This window comes from Stylophora pistillata, chromosome 7 (genome assembly GCF_964205215.1).
Source record: "Stylophora pistillata chromosome 7, jaStyPist1.2, whole genome shotgun sequence".
NCBI lineage: Eukaryota > Metazoa > Cnidaria > Anthozoa > Scleractinia > Pocilloporidae > Stylophora > Stylophora pistillata.
In genome coordinates, this window is record NC_142525.1 from 14,066,646 (window position 1) to 14,079,123 (window position 12,478).

At 40.0% G+C, this 12,478-nt stretch overlaps 1 protein-coding gene across 1 annotated transcript in view; it reads right to left on the minus strand.

The window, feature by feature from the left end:
* LOC111347278 (uncharacterized) overlaps positions 1-12,478 on the minus strand; it is a gene marked incomplete at its 5' end in the record, with an annotated part of 33,885 nt that extends 21,407 nt beyond the window's left edge. Inside the window, 2 exons of the mRNA XM_088728599.1 lie at positions 6,028-6,411; positions 12,250-12,478. Of these exons, the coding sequence (XP_088584725.1) occupies positions 6,028-6,411; positions 12,250-12,478 (613 nt within the window). The remainder of the gene's footprint in view (positions 1-6,027; positions 6,412-12,249) is intronic.

A 12,478-nucleotide genomic window follows, 5' to 3' on the forward strand; every position in this document is an offset into this window, starting at 1 on the left:
TGTATAAAAATAAAAGAAGTCTTCAATTTTTTTTTATACCCTGGTACCCAAAAACAACTGATACTCTAATAGATGCACCACGGTATCTTCTATTCTTGCTTTTCAGGTGACGTGACAGATTATGCAAATTTGTTGATCCGCCATGTTGGTGTCCCTCGAAGCGTGTTATCACTAGTATCTAGGGAAAATATTATGCCATTTCTAGATTCCTGAATCTGTTGATAATCTTGCGACCTCTCAATGGATTCTGAATTCGAAGACGACGCGGAAAAACTCAGCAAAGCTATCCCAGTGCTTTCAGATTACGTAAAAGGGCTGGAAACTCGAGTTAAAGAGCGATATTTAGCAAAAATGTCTGTTATCGGAGTCGACCAGGCCAGTATCCCGAAAGAGCAGTTTAACGGGGAATGTCTACCTCCCACAGAAGTTTCTGATTTGCTTGGATATTTGTTTCTGGAAACGAGCCATTATACGAGAAGAGAGTTCAACGCCTACAAAGGTTTGAACGCTTATAATCAAATGGTTTCGGGGTTCGTGAAATCGGTAAGAGGAAGGCTAATTCGCGATAAATATTACGTGGTGGTCGGCAAAGTTCGACATTCACAGGCTATGAACGAACCTCCTGTTAATATCTGGATCATAACCGACACAGATGGGACGATCCTCTCCGCCCATTAACTTGGATGTAAGGCTGGCCTAGGAGTAACATGCACTCATGTCGCAAGCGTGATGTTTTATATTGAGGCATGGACTCGAATTAATGGAAAGCTGGCATGTACCAGCGTAAAATGCACATGGCTTTTGCCTACTTATGTCAGTGAAGTAAATTACGCGCCAGTGCAAGACATCGATTTCAGCTCAGCCAGGAAGTTCAAGGAAAATCTAGATGGGAAAATAGATGCCTTAACCCAAGACTGTAGAGCGGACTTAATTGGTGACCGATCGGCTCTATTTGTGAAGGGTGATGAGGTTGAAAGATGTCGCCCCACAGCAGAGGAACTGTCTACGTTCTATGCGAAGCTAAATCAGTGTAGCGTTAAGCCTGTAGCACTGAGTTTGCAGGATGATTACGCAGGCCAGTTTGTAGTAGGATGTAGAGCTGTTCCTGTGATTACAGACTTATATGAGACTCAAAACCTCGATCTAAACTATCCTGACTTGCTGAGGAAATGCTTAGCCGTGAAGCTTGAATTAACTGTGGAGAACATTGCGCTAGTAGAAAAAGACACGCGCTCTCAGGAGAAATGCTCGAGTTTTTATCGACATCGGGCAGGCAGAATTGGGGCGTCTAATGAGTGGTGCTGCCTCAAAGTGCAACTTAGTAAAGCCTCCGCAGTCAACAATAAGAACTATTTGTTACCCACATTTGTTTAAGGAAAATACAAAGTCAATCAAGCATGGTTGCAAGTATGAAGATATTGCAATTAAATCATATGTTGAAATGATGTCAACCAAGCATGTTAATTTTGAGGTTGAGAAGTGTGGACGTTTTATTAACTCACAGCATCCCTTCCTCCATGCCTCACCTGAATGTTTGAGTTCATGTGATTGTTGTGGATTGGGCTGCGGGGAGGTCAAATGTCCAATGTCTATCCAAGACTGTGATTTTGATAAGTATGCCCTTTAGAAGTCCTCTTGCTTGGAAAAGGTAGATGGCAGGTTTAAGCTCATCAGAAGCCACAGCTATTACTATCAGGTACAACAACAAATGTTTACTCTCAAAGATAGGAAACACTGTGATTTTGCTGTTTGTGCCATTGATAATGTGAATAACAGGGTAGTAATAGTAACAGAAAGGATTCTCCCTGATAAGCAGCAGCACCACCACACCCTCCTTCCTAGGCTAGATACGTTTTGGAGGCTATGCATCCTCCCTAATATACTAGGACGTTGGAGGAGGTGGAGGTGTCATGCTCCGGATGTCAAGCCTATTGTGGATGCCATCTGCTTTTGTCGTACACCAGCAGATAACGATGTGATAACCTGCAGTAATGTAGAATGTCCCTATGTACAATTTCACACCTCCTGTTTGTCTCTTTGTGCCGGTGGAATACCAAAGTTATGGTACTGTCTACACTGTTGTTGGTTGCCCCAGTTCAAGCGAAAGAGAAAGCAGCAACCAAAACAGCCTCCAGCCTGTCAAGCTGCTCTCCAACTAAGTGCGATCTGTACATGTCAATCTAAGGCAGCACCTTCTGACAAGTTGTTAGAGTGTCATAACAGTGATTGCACAAATGGGAAATTTCTCCACCTCAACTGTGTTGCTTTAAAGAGAATGCCAAATAATGCCAAGACAACCTAGTGCTGCAAATTCTGTAAGAAAACTCCCTCCCCTCTTGTTCTAATTACACCTCCTACCACTTCTACCTCTTTACAAGGATTAGCCAAGGCAGCTGACTCTGGGAGTGAATCCAGCAGTGACAGTGAAGCTGAAGATTCAGTAGATGCTGATGTTACAGTAACCAATGTTATTCAATGTGACATTAACAAGCAAGCTTCTCTTGCAAATCTTACAATATCTGACTACCAAATTATTTTAAACCCAACTGGCTGGCTCACTTGTGACATTGTACAAAAAGCTCAGGTACTGCTGCACGAGGAAAATCAGTTAATTGAAGGATTCCAACGCCCAACTTTAGGGCCTGTTCGTAATTTTGATGTAGTGTCTGGTGAATTTATACATATTTTACATACAGGTTCTGCTCATTGGGTGTGTGTCAGTAATATTGGCTGCCAACCCTTTGATGCAAATTTATATGACAGTCTCTATCAAGATGTCATTTGCCAGGAAGTGGTAGATCAAACAAATGATCTTCTAGGTGGTCGTTTGAATTCACTCAATTATGCACTAGTTGAACAGCAAAATAATGGTAATGACTGTGGCATTTTTGCCATTGCTTTTGCCTGCTATCTTGCTAATGGTGGAGATCCTAGGCAGGTAACCTTTGATCCCTCAAGAATGCGTTCATATTTGGCTGAATGTCTGAGAAATGCGAAGATGAGCAATTTCCCAGTATTTTAGTTGTAACATGGACAAACCTAGAGCAATACTTGTTTATTTATAGGATGCAGGAATTCAAAGGACAAATTAGTCAGAGATCTAAGGGCTGGATGACCATATCTTTAGTGGTAAATAGGCCCAATATAATTTAAGATTCTTCATATCACAGGGAAAAAAGGTATTTGCTTCAGTGGTATATTATTGGTAAATATCTGGTATTAATTAAATTTTTACCAGGATAGTCTAGTGAAATTATTGGCCTATTTATTGGAAAGATGGAATAAATACCAAATTTGAATAATGCGATATTGTCTGGTGGTGGTCCAACTGACATTGAGATAATAAAATACCAATATTTACCAGTGAAATACCACTTGGGAACTTAGTTCTTTTTCTGTTTGCATGCGTTGCTTGATAGTATGCAAGTTTTTGATTTTTGTTTTTTTTGTTTTTTTGTTTTTTTTTGGGGGGGGAGGGTGTGTGGGGGTTTGTGGGGGTCTCCTTAAACATGACAGGGGTGCTTGTCCCATCCATAAATTGGGCAATAAATTACTCCAAAGTGCTATGCCTTTAGGGTGTTCAAATTCTTTCGTATTCCTAAGGGGGGGCTGAGCTAGGGCATTTATTGATACTGACAGAGCTTCATAGTTTCACTCACAGCGCTGTCAAGAGTTACTAGATCCAAGATATTTACTTTTTTAGGGAAAACTTAAATTTTTATTTTACATTTCTCATGGTGCAAAATCACTTAGCCCCACCTATTTTTGCCATCTCTAAGGGGCTGATTTCTGTTTTAAGACCCCCTCTAATTGTTATGGGGGTTTACCTCCAGAAAATTAGATTAAAGCTTAGACAGGTGTCCAAGATGTTTAGTGAAGAAAAAAAATACAATATTTTAGCCAAGATACTTTGTCAAATCATTATACTGCATCATTCTATTAAATGGTACACTTCACCAGTTATATTATGCCTAACTTTTTTACCATGCGTTGTGCATGGGAGGGGGGCATTTTGATAACAGAGCTGATGAATAATAATGTTTTCAAGAGAAAGAGGAAAACCAAAAAAAAGATATTTCAAATGAAAGAAGTTCATTACAAAGTTAGGTTTGGGTTCCTGGAAACTAGGATCACACATGCATGTTGTTCAACAGACATTCTATTCGGCTCCACTATTTCTGAACCATCCTTAGAAAGTAAAATATCTAGTCAAATGAGACTACAGGAGGGCATAAGTTAACAAGTGGTGAACACACCCTCAGAATTCAATCAGTTAAAGGAACTCGAAAGTCTACTGTTCCACGGTGATTAAAGGAAAGAAAGAAAATCTGTTGGAAGTATGCCTTCTAGGATGGTGTATTTGCGGCGAAACAGCCCTATTACTCTCTCCACATGGATAAGTACGTTGGCAATGCCTCTGGTCTCCTCAACATCAATAGGGTCCAACTGTTCCAACCATTTGGTGAAGACAGGGATCACCAGCATAACATGCTTTAGACTGACACTTTCAGAAATGGTGAAACCCCTGTCGGCCATAACTAAATCTCCAGGCAGTAACTTCTCCAAGAAACCACAGTTCTCAATGAGATGTTTGTCTGATGAGCGACTTCCCCATGCCTTAGACACAACAAATTGTCCCTTGAAGTGTGATATCAATTAGTATTTTCATGGTATTGTGATGTTTATACGAAGATAATGTTTGAGCTCTAGCAAGAAGATTAGGAGGCTTTTCGATGAACACCTCAAAACAGTCAATGATTACTGTCACCTTGTTTCCAAATTAATATTTGAAACACATAGGCATAGTGTGCCACAGCTGGTGCTTCTCTGGCCAGTACACGAGTGGGGAGAGCCTAGCATCCATAATTCGAATCCAGGAAGAAAAAATCCTTGAAGCTGTACTAATAGAAATAGAAAAACGGTAGGCCAAGTCTTAAAACGGGACATTAAGCCGTAGCTTCATCAGAACAATTATAAACTCTTGAAATTTATCAAGAGTAAGGCTTTTCCTGTTCACATAAGGTGCAACATGTTCACATGTTTTCGTCAGCACTTCGATGGACGGCAGCCCCGTATAAAACCGCACTTTGTCATCGGTATCGAAGAAATCTCTTCCAGGTGCCTCTTAGCCACAAAGTCTTTCAAATAAATACTCAAACTCTTCAGTTTGAGTCCCTTCACTGGCAGCAGTTGGTACCACTTCGGGCTCTGTTTGTGTGGAAGAATGAGCAAACTCTTTAGTTTCGCATTTCGCTCCCTGCTTATCGCAAACGTTATCTGTATACATTCCATCACTTAGCTGTTCTTCTGTAGTTTCTGATGTACTAGCCCCAGATTCAAAGTCTCAATCACAGATGCGATCACTTCTTTGTTCTAGAAGTTTTCTCTTCTTTGTAGCTTCTTGCTCTTGTTGTTCAATGGCGGCCTTCCGTCTCCTTTCAACTCTCTCAAATCTTTCTACAGAAACTTTAAAGTCTTTTCGACGTCGATATTCTTTCTTTCCTAAATTTAGGTAAGGTAGCCAGTCTGGATTGAATTGATCGAAGTCCTTCGCAGGCTGTCCTTGGTGAAAATGACGACCGCAGACTCTTTCTGTCTCGAGGATACTCTTCTCTGCAGTGTCGCCACGACTTACTGCACTGATCCACTTTTCCCTACGCTTTCTAGTCAGTTCCTCGTATTCTTCGCCTTGGTTAGTGATGATTTTGGGTATGCGAAAGAGTCTAAGACCTTTATGTTTGCCACTTTTGGATCCACATCCCCACACAATGCATAAAACCATAGTTAACTCTCAAACGTTTCCTCACACTAGCTCCTCTTTTCGATCAGTTAGTTTACTGTCGAGGGACACCAACATGGCGGATAGCAACTGTTGTCAAGCAAGAGGTCACGTGGGTGAAAAGAAAGAATATACTTGATAAAAATTACTCATTATGCATATAAATGTGGTTGACTTAGGGTGAGCTGCATGGGCAACATTTCAGCTCACCTGCGAAGATGGTTGCCTTACTTAACTTTTGAACTCACCTTGGACTTGCACTTGAATAGCTCGTTTCCAAGTTTCAGCACTGGAATCAATTAACTCACAGCTAAATTCTCCATTGGCCTTGTCGTCAGCGGTAGTCACTTGGGAGATAATCAGAGAAATTCTTCCTGGAGTTGAGCTTATGTTGAACCGCCCCTTAAAATTATCATTAACAGCACCAGCTTGTCCATTTGATTGAATGTTGACTATACCAGCACCACTGAATTGTAAAACAGCTCCAAATACACCTGATGTCACACGGTAGTTCCAGCTCAGTGTGACAGAAGATCCTTCAGAAACCTGTACAATGGCAGGGGGGAGCACTTCACTAGGATTTTTTGTTGTCCTGACTGGAGTAAGTTCATTCCATGTAACACTTCCACTAACTGTGGAGAATAATTTAAATTACTACATCAAAAATTGTTGCGTTTGATTGCATCACAACAGGGCTACAAGTTCTTATTCTTTAATAAAACAATATATATATCATATGTTTTTTGGAGCGTGGGGCTACATGGAAATTTTTCCGAAACAACTGCCAAAGTACACTGATCCAGATATGAAAGAGGGGCAGAAACAGTGAAAATATTAGAGCAAACTCTCAGAACAGTATGTCAGCTGTGAGTTAAGATTCATCTATAACCTATCTTGGGCTTGAGTCCTACGTATTTCCAGAGGAGCTACTATGGTAAACATCCTTAATTACGCAACTCCGTGCAACCATAATATGACATGTGCAGTTTTACTGATTAGCTGCATATTTCCGTCGCTTTTAGCTTTAAACTTGAGAAGTTTGGAGAGCGCTCAAGAAGCTGCAATTGCTCTCGACTGCGCCTGGAGCAACTCTCACGTTTCTCTCGCGCTCTCCAAACTTCCTGTGTGCATTCATCACTCGAGATACAGACGCTTAGCATTAACCAACTCCTTAACAAAGACAAATTTGAGATTACAAATCATGTAAAAGCAAATTTATGATGACCTAAGATAAGTATACTGAGCCTGATGAAAAAATAAATGATAAAAATAGATGATAAAGACGGAACAATTCCTCACGATTTGGTGTCGAGGTAATACGAGATCTCAACAGGTATTCAATTACCGTGGAATCCATGGATAAAATATTGGCAAAAACTACTGCCGTCGTGGTATTCTTTGTCGTTTCCGTTCGGTTTGTGAGAAAAAGTATCGAGTTGCCAGATGATAGCAATAACAATGGCATGCAAAGCCCATTGGTGGAGCGTGGCACTTTGAGGGTTGCAGCACGCTTGTTTGAGGCATGGGCCTCGTATGCATTATGAGCGAGACCCCGAAGAAAATTGTCGCTTCTGGTTGTCACCTTTTTGAAAGAAGTTCATCAGCCTTTATGGAGGACTGCTCGACTTCCTGACAGCCCAAGCTTATTAAAACGTCAGCAACAGGAGCCAAAAGCAAATAAATGACACAAACGACTGGGCTTATTCCCACACACACCCTCCCCAATCCTGTTTGCTTATTCAAAATGGCATTTCAGAAATGGCGTATAAACCACAAATTTTCCATCTCTCTGCACAATTATTTCATAATGGTGTTACAAGTTATGGAAAAAGTTTGGGTTGAAATACATTGTACAAAGATTTTCCAGCTTATTACCGCTGCAATAGTGGAAAAATAGAACGACTGGATATGGGTATTGATACAGCACAATTTTAACTCACAGCATTGTAAAGATCTAAAAGATGTATAATGACGCTAGAAGGTTGTTTCACATGCAAAACACAAAACTGCAGCATCCCTCGTATCTATGAGCACCCTGTTCCACAAGAGAAAGAAGATTCAAAGAAAAATTGTCTAATTAACTAATAATTAAAATGGTAACAAATAATGATATTAACAATAATAGTAATGATAGCAATAGTAATGTAATAATAGTTTCAAGGGGTTAGCTCAAAAGCCGTATGGTTCCCTATCGATCTAGGCTCCAAAGATGATTATCTCTTTTTATTTCGCCTGTTAACTAAAAATTAATTTTTTAGTTTATTGCAATTCCAATTTGTCGAGACGTTTGTTTCATACAAAAAGGAATTTCTAGTACCATTCCAGGGTTATACACACAGCAGATGGGTCCTCTGAATAGTTTCACTCAATTAGCACACTATTATACAGTTACAGTTTATATTTTTTTAAATTTAAAATAACTGCTGTGTAAGTAATATTAACAAGCACATTTTCTTAACGGATAATACTAAATATGTTGCATTTACATGACTTTTTTTTATCTATCCTAAGTTTTAGGGATTTCTTTTTTTTTCTTTCTTATTTATTGAGTGATAAACAAAATGAGGGGTCGCTCAGAGCGAAGAGTCAGCTTTCGGCGGCAATCTTTCTCTGGATGGGTGTGGAGATTTTTTCCATCCTAAGTGTCGTCTTACGGTATCATCAGGTATGAAAAAGCTTCAAAGTGCTCAATTCAGGCGTCAACCATTGGTTGTATACGTGCATATTATGTTGGCGGGCTATACTAGGAGTTCGACGAGACCACAACATATTTTCACACTTCCATACTCCTCTACCCTATGTTAGTTAGTCTGAATAAAAATATCATGAAAAAAAACTCTGAGTATACGCTGAGCCGAGATGAAAAGTTGCATATTTACAGTCACGGCGGCGAAGGAAAAGTTAGTGGTAGTGTGAGTAGCACTGTGGCATTAAAGTCTGATCGATATCTTCTTTCAAACTGATCTCATTATCATTTTTAACTGAATTGGATAACTTTGACACTGATGCAGCCTTGTCCTTTACTAAAAATAAACATTGTTGATTTCCAAACACATACATTTTTGGAAGATTGCTAAAGGATCACTGCATCTCATGGTAAACTAGTTCCCCTAGTTCCTCCGTCCACGTGATCAACGCTACGCCATCCTTTACCAAGCCGGCAATATGTATACCAATACAGAGCGTGTATGTCATGCTGTAATCAGTAACAATGTGGCCGGGGCAAAGAGGCTGCCAGAAAATATTATGCACTCCGAGGCCAGATATGACATGAAAGTACACCGAAAGAGATTACATATCAAATGTATGCAGTAAACCTAGGATAAAATACGTAAGTGGTTTCTAAATACGTGTCAGGTTTTCAACCATTTTCTTTTTCCTTGTGCTGTGTTAAAAACAAAAAAAGATGGACCAAGTATCACGTGATTCTGTATGTTTTGTACCTCCGACGAACTTGATCTTTGAACTCAAGAAGGAAAAATATAGTTCTTGAAGTAAAAAGCGGTCTTGTACATGGAAAAACAGTCTAGAAATCGAAAAAGCTTGAATACAGTCTTTATTTGAAGAAATTGTCCTGTTGTATATGTTGTATATGAGGAGACCAATATATCACCGACTTATTTGTTTTTCGGTGAACCAGCAACTATCTGGGGGGGGGGGGGGGACAGGGAGGTCAGAGTTTCCCGCCTCCCGACTCCCGCCCCTCATTGTGTTGCTCCCGTCTTCAGGTTAACCAAGAGGATCAGAAACCCGGGTTTAACTTTCAAACTGTGCCAAAACTTAATATTCTTGTCCATTTACTGGTTTTTGTTTTGACGAAGGGATCGGAGTTTTCGTAGCCACAAAGAAAAATACTGAGGCCGATTAAAATAGTCTTTGCATTTGACCTGAATGACCCTGAATTGCTTTTATTGCTGGAGACTTTCGACAGCCACACCTTACCAGACACTGTACATGTCATGCTATCTCATGACCAATGACGTACTCAAATAGAAAGGATTTCCAAATTCACCAGGAGTAATGCTGTTTTTCCAGCCCGAGTGCAGATTTACGTTTTCTTGCCTCCGAAATATTCTTTTAAGCATTGGCGGATGTTAAATGGAAATTTCAAAACTTTGGTAGATAAGTCTTTTTGACTGAATAGTACCCAGTAATAAACAACAAACTATCGCCTTATCTATTTCTGCTCCCGCTTCCGGCCCTCATGTAGACACCGCTTCGAATCGTAAGCCGACTAAGGTGCGACAAGTCGAAACGGACGATGTTTCTATCAATCGGGTATCAAATCTACCCGCACAAATGAAACTTCTGCTCAATTTCAATCTTAAGGGGTTGGTCTCCAAAACCGTGGAGGGCTTTTTCGATATTTCTATTGGTTGGTTTGCATTCTTTTTGTCAAGTTTGATCATCAAAATTTTACCGATACGTGTTACGTCGGAGACCATTGCGGGAGATCAATTTCGAAAAACGGAAACACCCCACACGGTTTTTTAGATTGGTATCTTGGGAACCTTCGGACCAGATTTCAAATGGATCCTTAAAGGTTTAATACCCTATTAGTTTGAACCACTGACCTATCAGTGGTTCGAATCCCGTACAGGCCTGATTTTTTTCAGGTCTGATTTTCGTTATTGCTTAAATAGCGCTATCTACTGCGAGGATCGTGCATCATACGTATCTAATACCGCAGTTCAAAATATATGAACTTCATATATTTCATTGTATCTAACTGGGTGAAATGCCATATTTAAGCAACATTTCAGCAATATTAAACGGGCATAAAATCCAAATGAAAATTTAAGTCGGGTTTAAGGAACTTAAACTTGACTTAAAAATACCTTTATTTAACCAGGTTTCAGTGCCAATTAAAGGTGCATTAAAGCCAATGAAAGATTTTAGTCAAGTTTCAGTGACCTTATTAAATATGCTCAAAAATTTTGATCTAGTTTAAGCCGCCTAAAGTCAACTAAAAGAACTAGGACCACTTTAAGTAACTTTAAATACATCATTTAAACCTACTGAAAGATTGAAGGTCTGCCTTAAGGTGGCTGGTACCATTTTTCATCTTTTTTGATGGTTTGTAACTTTGAAAGATTACAACAGAAAGGCTTACCAAGGCCAGCTGAACACTTTTACGGGGTTGAATTATATAATCATTGGTTATCCAAAAATAGGTGTCATTTCGTCACTAGAGTTTTCCATGGCAACGCTTTTATAGGCTTATTCAGACGCATTTTTTAGCTTCTGGCTTAATTGGAAAACTAACCCATGACCCCGTGATTTTTTTCAGTGATTGCTTCTGGCACTTGAGAAGGAAAATGCACAAAGATTTTTACAAAATTCTACGGAGCGGAATTTCAGAAAATCTTGAAAAGAGGCAATTTTCACACATCCCAAATTTCCTTCCGTAGAATTTTTTTTTTTTCTGATTCCTTTCGACGTTATTATCATATTGGAACAATAAAAAGAAGGGGTCGCCGGACTTGTAATCAAGCAATAGCTTTCGTGAGTTTAGCAATTTCCACGCGCGTTCTCGCGCATTCAAAAATCTGGATTCTATAAGATCGTCGTTTGCTCATGATCTGTTATAGCTACCGCTGACAATTGCGTGTGCTCGCGCGAGCGCCTACGATCTCATGTTTACAGACGTAAATTTGCGTTTACTGCTAAGAAAATTATTAAACAGATGTCAAAGGCAGCCTCACACTAGATTTCAGATCGGTTGAATATTTCTTTTAGATGGGAAGTAAAGCAACCTTTACTTCTCCGAAAATCATCTTCTTTATCTTAGTTTCTACCTCCTGCATTCACAGTGGCCACTCAACACACCAAATACACGCTCTTAGGTAACCTTCTCACAAAAGTAGAAAAAATCCACGCGACGCCATCTTTGTTTTGAATTTTCATCTTTTGATCTCGCGCTTCTTTTGCACGTTTCTCTCGAGCGTCATGCAGGAGTGACTTGTTCCCCGCGCGAGGAAACTGGTACTAGCCACCTTAAGTGACTCATAATATTTCTTAAACCTTCTAGAAGATTAAGTTATAAGCGTGTCATCTCAGATGACATAACGATTTAGAGCAAGTTAAAACTGCTTTAGGGACCGTTCACTAATTTTGGGTCAGACGAGGAGGGCAGAGAAAAACTGGGGGGGGGGGGTGGGCATGCGTAAAGTTTTATTACCTTTACTGCGTATGCGTCGCGTGACCACTCAATGTCTCCCACATGGATACCATCTACTCATCCGTTCCTTTTTTTTTCGGAAACTGTAGTTGAAATAGTAATTCTTTGCTTGAGGTGAAAAAAAAATTGGGAAAATTTGGCCCGCGAAGGTCTACCTTTGCTTAACAGATTGGTGTTGTGGACAACTTTGGCAGGTTTGCACAATCGGGAAGGCGCTGTTCTTCCGGATAGGGGCCCGTGTCCGACAAGTGTGCATACCCCTAAAAATCAAGAACACGTTAAAGCTTACCTTTAAGGATTTGCACCTGAATTGCTCGTTGCCAAGTTTTAGCACTGGTATCAATTAACTCACAGCTAAACTCTCCACTAGCCTTATCGTCAGCAGCAGTCACTTTAGCGATAAACAGAGAGACTCTTCCTGGAGTTGAGCGTATGTTGTACCGTTCTTTAAAATTATCATTAACAACACCAGCTTGTCCATTTGATTGAATGACCCAGTTCAGTGTGAATGTTCCAGT